At 27.9% G+C, this 14,372-nt stretch overlaps 3 protein-coding genes across 6 annotated transcripts; 1 reads left to right on the forward strand and 2 right to left on the reverse strand.

The window, feature by feature from the left end:
- Positions 1–146: 146 nt before the first annotated feature.
- On the reverse strand, positions 147–1,428 carry LOC108755682 (rRNA-processing protein FCF1 homolog). The gene is made up of 5 exons (XM_018498832.1): positions 1,313–1,428; positions 1,006–1,088; positions 844–915; positions 402–711; positions 147–290 (listed from the first exon to the last, which is right to left on the reverse strand). Exons 1-5 carry the CDS (start codon positions 1,313–1,315, stop codon positions 147–149), a joined length of 612 nt encoding a protein of 203 aa, XP_018354334.1. The 5' UTR covers positions 1,316–1,428.
- Positions 1,429–1,836: 408 nt separating this feature from the next.
- On the forward strand, positions 1,837–5,941 carry LOC108755678 (F-box only protein 27-like). 4 transcript variants are annotated; one of them, XM_018498827.1, is made up of 4 exons: positions 1,837–2,716; positions 3,729–3,875; positions 4,067–4,124; positions 5,382–5,941. In XM_018498827.1, the coding sequence occupies exons 1-4, from the start codon at positions 2,210–2,212 to the stop codon at positions 5,441–5,443; spliced, it is 774 nt and encodes a 257-aa protein (XP_018354329.1). In that variant the 5' UTR covers positions 1,837–2,209; the 3' UTR covers positions 5,444–5,941. The 4 variants fall into 4 exon arrangements, with proteins under 4 accessions (XP_018354329.1, XP_018354328.1, XP_018354326.1 ...); XM_018498826.1 differs by lacking the exon at positions 5,382–5,941 and having other exon boundaries at positions 1,837–2,161; positions 2,378–2,716; positions 4,067–4,411; XM_018498824.1 differs by lacking the exon at positions 5,382–5,941 and having other exon boundaries at positions 1,857–1,907; positions 1,989–2,716; positions 4,067–4,411.
- A 2,166-nt stretch (positions 5,942–8,107) lies between these two features.
- Positions 8,108–14,267, reverse strand: LOC108755654 (nuclear RNA export factor 1-like). Its single transcript, XM_018498785.1, has 10 exons — positions 13,735–14,267; positions 11,979–12,343; positions 11,805–11,891; positions 10,968–11,211; positions 10,662–10,855; positions 10,460–10,572; positions 9,986–10,022; positions 9,675–9,901; positions 8,784–8,952; positions 8,108–8,659 (listed from the first exon to the last, which is right to left on the reverse strand). The coding sequence occupies exons 1-10, from the start codon at positions 13,799–13,801 to the stop codon at positions 8,222–8,224; spliced, it is 1,941 nt and encodes a 646-aa protein (XP_018354287.1). The 5' UTR covers positions 13,802–14,267; the 3' UTR covers positions 8,108–8,221.
- Positions 14,268–14,372: the final 105 nt, after the last annotated feature.

A 14,372-nucleotide genomic window follows, 5' to 3' on the forward strand; every position in this document is an offset into this window, starting at 1 on the left:
AAATAAATAAAATAATTAAATTTTTATTTAAATAAATAAAACATATCAATATATGATACAAATTTTATTAAAATGTATATCTTTGTATTGTACATGTACAAAAAATATAACTATTGAAAAAAAAATTAATTCAATAAATTTTACTCTTATCTTTTGGGTGCACCATAAGCATCCGGCATTCTTTCTATTGTAAATCTATGCTGAGATATGTACATTATTGGTACACCCGGTATCTTCCGAATTCTTCTTTTCAAATCTTTATCATTTGTTGCAACAATATAACATTTATGCTGAAATAATAATATAATGCACATTTTTTATTTATGCCAATTGCAATTAAGTAAATTTATATTGTCACAAAAATTTTTTAACATAATAAAAATTCTGTAGTCTATACTTACTTGTGTCACTCTGTTTACAAGACAATCATCTGCATAGGTTCCCTTATGCATACATTTTAATCTTTCGAATCGTGGATCCTTAATAATTTTCAATGCCAATTTATACTTCTGTCCAAGCTTCTCTAGCTCACCCATTACACAATCAGTTATATATGGTGTACACTTTGCATAGAGGCATTCCATCATGTTCTCTATTATATCTAATTTATTTTTAATAGAAAAGTTAATAAAGTTTGTGTCAATTAAAATATGGTATGGTGGTCCAAGTTGTGTGTTATACTGAAAGAATAATGCAGAGGATTGCTGTGGCCTGAAAGAAAAAAGTACTACATAGTTTCAAAGTATAAAAACATGTTTTATAATAAATAATAATTTCATAATATCAAATTTAAAAATATTTATATTAAAAATAATATGTTCATTTATAAGTAACATTACTTACGTTTCTGTAATTTTTATTTTAGTCTTATCTTCTTTCGGAGTTTTCTTCGATGGCAATCGCTTTTCTGGCTTTCTATTAAAAAAAAATTCATTTTAATTCTTTTCACAATTTATAAAATAATAACAATGATTTGTTAAAGATCATATAAGACATTAAACTTACATTCGTGAATCACTCAGACTAATCATCCTTTTCATTTGAGCAAATCTCTGCATTACAACTTTACGCGTTTTCTTATTTTTCCCCTGTAACATAATTTCAGCAAATGTTATTATACAATATGATATGATTATATTATCACTATATTATGACGATACAATTATTTAAATTAAAGTACAATTATATCATATTTTTATATTAAAAATTTTCATATTAAAAATTTATCAATATAAAATTAAAATATAAAATTAAACAATCAAATATATATATATACATACATATATTAACGTTAATTAAAAAAAGGTCTTACCATTATTCCTTATGGACGTTTCTTAAACTGATCAATTACTCACTCCGAAGGATTTCACATGAAAAACATTAAGCACATGCAAACATTGCAAACGACGATTAGGATTAGGTTAGAATACAGATTCTCTAGTAACTAGTAAGTTTGGAGCAGTCTGGGTACCAATCATGAAACTTTATCCCTACGATAAAAAGTGAAAATTGAAAAGTTTTACCATTGAAATTAATGGAGAAATTTTTCACTTTTCACTTTCCATCCTAGGAATAAAGTTTCATGATTGGTACCCAGAAAGCGGGAAAGCAGTGACCAATCAGAACTCGCAACTGGTAGTAAGTGGTACGTACATTCAAAAAATTGTCGACTACCAGGGCAAATTCTGATTGATTGCTGCTTTTTTACTTTACGAGGATTGTTCCAAAATTCATTGCGTGTTAAAAATGTATAGTATATGTAACGTAAACTGTACATTTTCAGTGACAATGAATTTTGAAACACAGCCTGCTTTTCCGTCAGGATGTAAACGCGTCTTAAAGCGAGAGCACAGCTTGCATATACGTGATGCATAAAAAATTGAACTAATCTCGATGACTCTACTGAGGTGATTACATGTATTATTGCGTTATTTTTTGAAAGTGTGACTGGCTTCAAACGCGCAATTGAATATATGTTACTCTTTTAGACTTTCGTATTCTGCATACTGTTTTTTGTTACTCACCGCATAAGCGGCATTTTCGATTCTGGTCGTATCAACTTTGTGTTAGAGTCGGGACTTTTTCACGCGAAGAACTATATGATTACAGAATAGAAGCGTGCCGACTATCTTTCTCGAAGATTCTCGAAGATCTCAGCACTGTGAGTATCGGAACGCATCCAATATAAAGTTAAGCGTATTGCCAAATAATGAGGCAATTCAATGATACTCTTTCTCACATGATGTTCGATGTGAAAGATTGCAATGGTCTGGTACTCTGTAATAAATTCCTGCCCGTCGAAGTACTGACAAAGATCTTCTCCTATGTTGACTATAAGACTATGCTAAACTGTCTATTGGTGTGCAAACACTGGCAGATGCTGATATATTATGTCTGGTACACAAAGATTAATCAGATTATGGATAAACCGTTTCCATTGGACGATAACATGCCCTGGTCTGTATTATATTTGACATGCAAAAAGAAACCATATGGGAGAAATTTATTGAAGAACCATTCTGGTGCAGAAGGCATAGGTCACTGGACAGGTCTAAATTGGTTTATTAAAACTAATAATTATCCTTGCAAGGTCAAGCGGTCCTTTTGCTTGACAGAGTCAGAAAATGTACAGTATAATCCCAGAACGCAAAATATAGATTTAAAGGAAGAGGGAATACATCCCTATATTATAGACATATATCGACCAACAATACAGGTATTGCCAAATTTATGACAGAAAAAATATATATGTATATGTAGGGGAAACCAGGGTATCATGGGTCATCGATTGTTTAACATAATCTAGAATATTTAAATTATACTACTGATATTATAATATGACTATTACTTTGTTACCCATATTTTTTATCTGGGTAACAGTGATTAAATTCTATTGTATCGAAAAAAAAACCTCAATTATTAATGATTTTCGTGCAATAGTAACTTTTTAACTGCATAAAAATGTTTTAATCCTTAACCTACTAACATGGGCTAGTAGCTGATAGGGTAAGGGTTAATATTGTTTTTGTAGTAAAACATATATGTATAAGGTGCAAGTTTTTACGTATCTTTTTTCATCTTACTACATTACAAGTAATAATCTAACATTGATTTTTTATCATTTTTTATTAAATGTTTAATTATGATAAATATAATCGACGTATCATGGGTCATACATTAAATTCATGATGAAATGAAACAATACAGAAAGTATATATCCTAAAAGTTTGTACTTCTAACAATTAATTTTATTTTATTGTAATAAATTTTTTTATTAATGATTATTTCTTATTTGTTATAATTTTCTATTGTATTATTTAATAATTATTAATTATAATCATATTTTATTGTATTAACTATGCTAAGTAACTATGCTAAGAATGTGTAAGTTAATTAAAAATACTTTTTAACTTTCGTCGCCGTTCTTGCATAATCCTATTTTTTTGTGTAACTTATGGTACCCTGAATATGGGGCACCATTTCTTAAAAAATATATTTTATTTTTTTTCTTAAAAACTAATAAATATTTACTAAATACTTACTAAATTTTAAAATATGCATTATGCTTTAATTATTTAAAAAAAAATGATATAAAAATTTTTATATTTAGACTACTTTTAAGATACTTTTGAATTTTTATGACCCATGGTACCTCAGTTTCCTTTATATGTACATATATGTGTTAATCGTATATAACTATAGATTATACATGTCATATATATATGTAGGTAAGCGAATGGATCAACTGTCGGGCAGACAGTTCATCAGTGAGTTATAAGTTGACAGTTGAATTAATTGACATTCACAATAAACAAGTAGAGAAATTTTACACTAGTTATGATATAAAGAAAGAGGAACAGAATAAATGGCTGCAAGTAAGTATCCATAAAATAATTCATATAATAATTCACATTTATGTATGAAAATTTAAATATAGCTCAGATAACATGCATGTTGTATAAGACTAAAGATCTAAAAGACGGTTTTTAAATATCTTATGCAACATAAATGTTATCTAGGAGAATACATTTCTTCAATTTACATTTTATTGTATGCTGTTTCGCAGTTTTCACATACATTTGAAGGCTATGGAGTTGGTGTTAGAAAGATATCCTTTAAGTACGGTGAACTAAAGGGTTTAAAAATGTCTAGAACGTGTGTTTCTGTGAAGATTCCTGAAAAAGCTTTCGTTCTTTCAAAAGCTACATGATACAATAATACGGCTGGATATTTTCGAGCAATGTACACAGAAAATACTGTGTACGAATTCTTTCAATTATGACACAAATCAACATAAACCTACATAACTAAAATGCATTACAATGTCGAACGCAGCTAATATTCTATCTTCATTATATATTCTGTAAATACTAATCACAATAACACAGTATTTATTCAGTTATGTTCAATATTATTGATCGTGTGAGAAATCTGTGATATAATAACGTTCTTCCAGAATTAAAGAGCTTTTCAAGAAAAGGCTTTTCAGATTAAAATTTAAATAAATAAGAAATATGTATTTTATAAAATATCATTTCTTTTATTAATTTTACTGTCAAGTATTGTCTGTACAAGCAATTCTTAACACATTAATATCGCTTATTAATAAAGGTATTTACATTATGTATTATATATCTTTTTTTTATATGTCGTTAACCTTTATTAATTACATTTTAATAATTATTAATAATTAATAATTCAATAATATTTATTCATTTTTTTTGCAAAGTACGAATGATAATGATTATTTATGTAACATTTATATCAATAGATTTTTCTACTTGTACAATTTTGTACACCTGTGTACAAGTTTTACAAATCAAAAGCACTGCTCAAAAGTGGTTACACTTGTCTCAATTTTTGTACATATCTTTTTCATACGCCAAAATCGCATTCTAATTCTACTATAGGAGATAGAGTGAGCAAATACTTTTAAGCGATATTGTATCTATCACATTTATCAACATAAAAAGAAATATCCAGTTTTTCGATTATATCAATGATTTATGTTCATGAATAGTATCGTATTAGTCTTTTGGATATTTTGCATGTGTCGTTATCCAGTCAAAATACGTACATTTTTTTATTAAAATTATCGCATACTAATATGTGAGTATAAATTATTTCTCTGTTTTTACTCGTCATTAGGCGTTTACGATATTATCTCATTATTATACACGAGTTGTCATTAATAAGTGTAATTCGCGCGATTTAAATATGTATCTAACAACACATCCGCACACACCAAAGAGCAGTTTTGCCTCTTAAGCACACAAAATATGTCTTCGTTGAAGAGAAATGAAGATACGTCACACCCACTATTGTAAGTTTTGCTATGCTTAACTTTTGGATCTCATATAAGTTTATTTATTTCATTTTAGTAACGAAGTCTGTGTCCTTCAAAATAGTTACGCTGAATCTTCCACCTGAATGTATCAGATGATTTGTGGGATTCGAGCTGCAATTTAATATTTTCTGACACGTAAAGTGTCTTTGGACTTCGTCAAATTCCATTTAGGAGTATCAGGATATTGTTCTGTAATCGAAATTTTAGAACATCGTCCTGATATATGAAGTTTCCAATGTGATGTATGTATACGTGGTGTGAAATCCAAACCATATTCTCAATGATACAAACTAAAAGTTGCATTTTGTTTTGCACGCAAAACTAACACGTCCCGCAAAATATTACAAAAAAATTGAATCCATCACGAATTTTCCAGTCGAATAATTTATACTCACATAATGTAAGTGAACTCCTATTTCACCTAATACATGCCTAGCATTTTAGACATACAAAATATGTATTCTATGATACTATTTACTATTTATAAAAAGTCATTTAATTGCGATGTATATATATCAACATATACGTAAAGTAATAATTCTGAGAAATTTTTGGTTATGCTTTGTACAGAGTTATACTATTTATCTTCTTAAAGATAGTTGTATATCATTTGTTACATTAAAATATTAATTGAATTATTATACTTGAGATTTTCTATAATTTAAGTATGTATGCGAAAATCTGACTTTTATCTGTGCGCAAGATAAAATTCAGTTAACAGAGCCACATAAATAATTCTACATTTGAGAAATCGAATAATTTTAGGTATATAAAAGGAACAATATCTTTCTTTTACTTAATTTTTTAGATGCAATCTGTAGACGTAAAATGTAACTGTGTTAGATATAAATAATTATAGAGAATACTTTTGTTACAGGTACACTAACTGAGAGATCTTTTCCTCTTAAGAGAAATACTTTTTGATTTTTTTTATGTGTGAAATATATAAGGTAGCAAAATATCACACATTCCACTTATTTATCAAATTTTTAAGCTTTGGTAATTCTATATCATTTGTATACTAATTTTGTTAAAAATAAATTTATCATATATAAATCTGTGACACTTTGTGCGCCATTTTGTATACATGACGTGTACTGTATAGAATCTAGCTTTTTTTATAATATAAAAATCGTTTCTATAAAATCTCGTAAGTTTTTACATTTTAAAAAAATAAAAAGTATCAATACCTCTTTTATCTGTTCTGTAAATTTAGTTTTAAAAAATCTAAATTTATAAATATATTTATATAATATCACATTAAAGATACATGAAGTATTAACGAATCGGTAATATAAAAACGCTAATGAAACAAACTTTTCTTTATGTTCATACTTCATACTTTCGACGAAATGAAAGAATTCGTACTTTAGAAATTGTAACATACATTACAAACGCTTATGAATGTGTGATAAGAAATAATTATATAATTAAAATTGTATATATATATATATAAAGAAAAAGCTCAAACATTTTAAATAACAATATACAAAGGAAAGAGCTACAAACCAATAACAATTATATACATTAATAGAAGAGATAGAAACATTTGTTTATTAACTTTTATATAATTGTCATTGGCTTGTAGCTTTTTCTTTTTTATATTGTTAAATAATGTTTTTCATACCAAATAGTATGTAATAATGTTTTTACATAGGAAAAAATGTCAAAATCTGACAACTGAATGTTTATAACAAATATTACTTGTTATATATGTATAATCACTACGATATTTCAATATTAACCATATATCAAGAATTCGCTTTGTTTTGCTTTCAGATGCACATTATAATCTATATTTTAATTTATATATCGTATACTTATCAAGTAACAGCACCAACAAAAAGTGTACAAATTATTATTTTAAAGAAATAAAAATTTTTGGGAATATTCAGTTAGTCACTTTCATCATATGATAATGATTTCATACATCATACACATACTCAAAAATTTATATTTTATTGCAACTTTAATATGATATTTAGATTTTAAACCAATTCCAACTATTTCTAACTATTCCTAACATTTCCAATTATATTATAAGCTTTCACCAAACACAATTTTTCCGAAAAAACCTATTGTATATAAGTAATTTATTACAATTTTCATTATAGTGCTATCAAATATAAATATGTATACATATACATACTGTGTGTATGTGTGTGTGTATGTATATGTATACATATACATATACATGTCTGTGTATATGTGTGTGTGTGTGTATATATATATGAAATTTATCAAAAATCATAATAGAAAAAATGAGTATATTCAAGTGGATATAAATCAGTTGAGCAAGCATTCGTTATTGATCCACATTTATAAATATAAAGGCCTTCTAATCATAGGCAATATGATTATTAAGCTCTTATTCAAATGTTGTATCCGCGGTCAATGAACTTTTTTACTGACCATATCTTTCTTACTGGTGATATTTTTTACTAATCATATGATATTAAGATTGTAATTCCAATCAAAATTATGATTTTTAACAACTTTCTTGAGATTATACTGTGTGCAATTTTAGTTCAATATAAAGTTCAATATAAACAAAACAAGACGATTCTATACATACTTCTAAAGTATTTTTCTAATAGGTTTGTATTAATGCAGCTTTTAATATACATTACTTTTTCTTAGTACTTTTCTTTCTCTGTAAAAATTAATAATTATTCCTCGTTGAAAAAATACGAAAGTAACATAAATATCCAGATGCTCTATTTAGACATTCTATATCAAATAAAAATAAATATACCCGTAGGAAACAAATGCAATATAAACGAAATGAAATGAAATGGAGTTTGGCATTTTACAAGAAGCTCGAACTTTTCTTACAAGTTATTATCACAGTAATGAATTTTCTTATTTACATATTTACTTCGTAAACGCTTGTGATGGTATCTGTTCACGATTTAAAATAAAGGCAGAGACTGCATTGTCATAGTTCCACTGCGTATCTTGTAAGCATTTCAAGCTCCATTCCAGATTCATATTTGTTTGTTGACTTAACGTTAACGTCATCTGTTGCTTCATTTCATCACTGAGTTCCGTTGCCACGAAATTCGTTACTTCTACTGAACTCAGGGCCGGCGTTTCCGATTGAATTTGTTGATTTTCTAACTGATTCAGTTGCTGGTGCAATTTCGTTAATTGCGACTCAGGTAGCTGACTAATATGCAACTGTTCATTCTGAATATAATATCCTTCATCCTTCGGGACAATTATAAATGTTCGGTTGAAATAATAGATAATAGGCTCTTCCTTGTTATCAAGTTGAACGTAGCCTGTTATCGTAATGAACATCATTGTTTGCTATGGTTAAATAAAAAATAAATTATAAGTTTATCTTTGTTTCTTATACACATCTCTTTATCTTTTATATAATGTATAACACACAATAGGATATGGTTACTCATAATAACAAATAGCTACTTACTGTAGCAAGAGAGATGTCCATGGTAAAAGTACTTAACAGATGCCTTGTTCGTGGCATTTCTGATATAAAAGAAACTACAGGTAATCTACCTTGTTTCAAAAATTTCTGTCTTCTGGTCGTATCGTTTATTCTAAATAGGTTTCGATTCTCCAAATGATACCCATTTAATCTGTGAAAAATAATTTTAATTCAATAATTTTGAATTGTACCATCACTCAATACTAAGAATGTTAAAAATTTATTCATAATACAAGAATACTTGAAACATTTCTCTAATCTTTTTACATAATATAAGAACTTCATAAAATTTAAAAAATAAGTTTATAATTAATATGTAAATTACATACATAACTTACTACATACATAAGTTTTAGGTAATTTAATCGCGAACATAAATATAAGAATTTTGAAAAACTATATTCATATGAAAGAATGAAGTTAAAAAAATATTTTGGAATTAAAAAAATAAAATTCGGCGTATTATTTTCACATTAAAGTATGAAATATTTATAAATTATTCTGTTTAGATTATATATTAAACAATGTAATCCCAATGGCGATTAATTGACAACATAGAAAATAAATCAAAATTCCTTGAACCTTTACTTACAGCTACTTCCTTTTATCATTTAGGCTATTGCAAAATTTATATATATATACACACACGTGCGCGCACACAACACACACACACACACTCTCTCTCTCTCTCTCTCTCTCTCTCTCTCTCTCTCTCTCTCTCTCTCTCTCTCCTATTATTTATTATTTAAAAAAGATGTAAATGGCCAAAAACTTCTGTGTTAAAATATGAACAGTTATAAAATTCCTTTCTACTTTTTTAAGTGGAGAATCTCGTTAAAGAAAAAAGCATTGCAACGTTGCACAAATACTCACTTGTTATTATGAGAAATGCTTATCGTCATGCTGAAGCATGCATGTTCATCATATGCATCCAGTAGAGGTTGACGATTTTCACTATCGAATACTGTAAAATATAGTAGTAAAAATTGCTTAGCAATTTCTTGTACTTTTGCATCGACAGCGACAAACATCTTCTGCGATAGAGGAATGTTGGCATCTACTATATCGAAGACAATAGGACGTGGTAATTCTGTGCCATCCTGTAATAATATAATAAAAAGTTATATTATATGAGAAAAGATATTTCAATTATAAATATATAACAGTATACATAATATACTCACCAGAAACAGTAATCTTGGGAATCGTCTTCGAACATCTCTATAATTAAAAAGGTAAGTTCACTAGGCTCAAATAACAAATAACAAAAACACAAAGCTTCATTAAATAGCAGAAACAAATATAAATTGTTTACTTGAAATTTAAAAATTAAATGTTTTTTAAATAAAAAAACTTTAATTTAATGATAAATTTTACACATTTGTGTTTTATCTGTGTTATTAAATAAAACATTTACTTTTATATGATATGTAATAATAAATGTTTTATTTAATGTATCATATAACAGTAAATGTTTAATTTAATGGAGAATTAAGCTTAATTTAAAAATGTCTACTTGAAAGTTTTCAAAAGAAATATAACACAATCTCTGTCGAAATACTATCTCACGATTAGAAATTAACAGATTATTTTTAATACTTCTTGTGACATTTAATACTTCTCAGTAAAAGAAGATTACGTTGAAAAAAATACATTACCTAACGTAGTCATTTTGTCGAGATTTATATTTGTTACAGACAGGATTCCCAGATAACTTCAACTCGTTCAGTTGTAGATCCTTAATAGCATCTAGTTGATAAATATCTCTAATCTAGAATATGCAATTAACTTGAGATTATTAAAACCGAATATTATGTTAATGATTATGTTATATATATTTTCATATTTAGCTAAACTCACCTTATTATCACCCATATGAAGAATCTTCAATTTTAAGAATTTCTTGGTTAATATGCCGAGTCTCTCAATATTCTGCAGCTTATTTCCTTCTAAATTCAAGGCTTCTAAATTCGGTATATACTCCGCCATAATATCCAACACAGTCATCATCATAACAGGATAAAACAATGCATAAAAATAATCAGAGCAAAGATCTGTAAGACAAATACATGTATGTTAAAACTTCTAAATTACATTAACTAATATCATTAATTATTATATTATCATCTTCATTATATTTATAGTTCCACAACTTTTAATTCTTACCAGAGTCAAGATGAAACTTGGATAAATTTAAAGCCTTGGTGTCTTGTCTATATCTCTTAGCCATTGCTTGCTTCAATCGTTCCTTTACTTCGTCATCGATATCGCAGATTGGAAATTCTGGTTTCACCCTCACTCGCAGTTTAAATCCATCACTCATCGTAATTTTCCGATCACAGTTTAATAACGTATTTGCTGTCTTGTGATCGTCTATGTAAAAACAAGCATCAGTTCTTGTTTTTTTGTACTGCAAATAAATTTTTGCTTTAGCTACATGGTTTTATAGTTTTAAACCGGTTTTTATTTACATTTATTACTGTATACCAGGATTGGATAAGTTAATTTTTTTTTAACTAAGTTAAGTTAATAAAAAAAGTAATTGAAAAGTTTTTTAAAAGTTAAATTTGATCGGAACGAACAATAAAAAAAAAATAAAAAAATATTTGGCCATTTTACATAATTTTTCGTATTTATTTTTGTTCACAAGTAACAATTATACAATATAAAATTACTAAATTATATACTATCCTCTCGCATTGTGTCTGAGGATTAACTTCAAAAAAATCAAATTAAAAGTTAATAGTTACCGATAAAATATAAGTAAATTAAGTTAAAAAGTTAAGAGTCTAAAATATAACTAAGTTAAAATTAATTAACTTTTTAATTTTTTAACTTAACTTTTATCTTTTTAACTTAACACTACCCAACCCTGCTGTATACGATTTGAATTTTATTGATATTTATCCATACATCATATTAAGGAATGATTAGAGGTATTAAGACATATATTAAATAAAAAATATATATATTTCTCCTAAAAAAAACATAGATATCACATACCATTATAGGAACGAATACTTTAGGTGCCATATAATTCAAAAGGGTATTTATAATATAATCCCTTTCGTACTTATGGCCGTATGGTACCTGTAAAATACAAATAGAAATTTATTTCAAATCTATATACACATACTGATATTTGAGTATGATTTATAATTATAGAAATATACTTACATTAATTCTATACCCATTGGATTCTCTCAATGAAAGAGGTTGCATCCTAGAATTTGATTGATCTCCCTTAAAATTCCTTCCTTGAATCCCTTGAAATTGAACTCCCTTGAAATTGGGCACAGGACTATTTCCCCCACGATAAACAGTACGCCGAATCCTACCACCTCTTTCTCTATCTCTCTGGTTGATTATCATTTGTCTCGTATTATCATTAGAAGTCATTGGAATATCGTTGTCCAAATTTGCAAAATTATGGGACATTAGATTGTTAGATCTATGAATCCTGAACGATACATGATGCTTGATGGGACCAACATGAAATCTTCCATCTCTTCCTACAGATCTTTCTACTCGATCATTATGATCTAAAAGTAGATAATAAGAATAAAGCAGTAAAATTAGAATAACTATTTTTGTCATAAAACAGTGTCAGAAAAATTAGATGCAACATAAAAGAGCAGTACAAAATAAATATATCAAATATATTTAAAAAATTCTTGAATCACAATGTTAAAAAATTGCAATGATAAATATAAAAATTTTCGTTATTATTTGACCAGTCTTATATTCACAGCTTAATATGACCAGATATTTTCAGATCTAAAGTGAGACAACTTTATGTTTGGAGAAAGGGAGGAGGAATAGAATAATGTGTATATATAGATATAAAGATAAATATAATAAATTTACTTATAAAAAATAATAATTATTCATATTTTGACATGTTAAACAATCATTTCGAAAACTATTCATCTGAAAATTCTTTAATATAATTGGTCTTTCCCTTAGTTTCTCACTGGAATTCTGAAACCAATCGTACTAAAGAATCTTACAATTGCAAAGCTATTTTTTCTGCTGATAACAATCAATGACAAATGCTAGAAATCGGTCTGAAATCGGAATAGAAAAGCAATTAATTTTTTTTTTAGATCTCACATTAATTGATGAAAATTTAACACCTCCAATTTCTCCTTGAAATACGAGATACTAAATATATTAATATATTGTTTCTTTTAAAATAATTTTGTCTATCTTTTAAATAATTTAAATCGTTAAGCTGAAATTCTCTTCTTTTTTAATTGAGTGTATTCCAATCTCTTAACATGAACATATGGGATTCAACTTTGAATCAAGAAATCTGGGAACTTGTATACTCAATTTTGCAATATGTAAAGTCACACGTTGCCTACGCAAAAGAATTAATACATCACATTAATTCATCAATCGATTTGAATTAATTAATCATATTTAAATTGTTCAAATGTGATTTATTAATTCTTTTTCCGTCCGAGATCTCAATTTCTATCATCATGATAAAATATCTATTCATCTTGACCAAATCGTCTGTACTTTTGATATGAAAAAACAAATTCAGTGTGCTTTTTTTCGAGTAGTTCTCTTTCAATGTATCGCTCGATTGATTTTTTTCAATCCGCGTTATCAAAAATAACTTACATGAATCTGTTTTTTTTTTCTTGCCAACGGTCTTGTCAGTACAAAAAAAGATACGAGCAAACAAATATTGAAGTTATGCAGGAATTATGGATGTCGAAAACATAGGACAAACATTGTTGAGGTATGCGAGAGATAGGTGCACGTCAAAGAATACATTCCGTATTTTAATATGCACGATGTATCGCTCTATTCTTGTTGTTGACGAAATATTAAATAATAAAATCATGCGCAAAATTTCGCACTCTTGAACGTACATCCCAAATTATCTGTAACGGGTGAAAAGACTGAAGAAAATACACACCGAAGTAAGCCTTATCCTCGTGTCCTCGGTTGCGACCGTCCCACGGCTTGTTCATCTCCTTCGGCATTTTCTTTTTTCGGTTTGTGCTTTTCTTTTATTTTTTGAAATAAGAAAACAAGCGAAAGCTCTTTTAACTCGCACCATACGTACAAATTCGCATAATTTTTACTTCACGACATGTATCTTTCGAAGACAAATAGCAGAAGGATAATTTGCATCACCGTATTTGTACCCCTTAACCTTTATTAACCTCGTACAACCTCGACTTTCCAAAGCCAAACATGAGGTCTGTTTTCTGTGGCTGAACTAATGTACACTTTTAGAACTTAAAGTGAGATAGATATACGTATTGTGGCGACTCGCCACCAGAGGTCCAACGGGACTCGCTCAGATTCACGAAAGTACCTCGGTCACGCGAAGTTACTTTAAATACCAATAGCTACTTGAACTATTTTTAGGACGTTTAAGGCAGGACTCACACTACGGCGTCTTACTAATGAGTCGTCTAGTAGTTAAGTTGTGGGATCAAGACGAAGAAACGCCTCACGGCTAAAAAGCTTTTTCGAGTCTGGCCTCCTTTAGTGAGTTTTCTCCATTACCGCCTACTTATTTTATATGTAGCAATCCGCTACAGTATT

The sequence above is a fragment of the Trachymyrmex septentrionalis genome, unplaced genomic scaffold (assembly GCF_001594115.1).
Source record: "Trachymyrmex septentrionalis isolate Tsep2-gDNA-1 unplaced genomic scaffold, Tsep1.0 scaffold9, whole genome shotgun sequence".
In the NCBI taxonomy this organism is placed as follows: Eukaryota; Metazoa; Arthropoda; class Insecta; order Hymenoptera; family Formicidae; genus Trachymyrmex; species Trachymyrmex septentrionalis.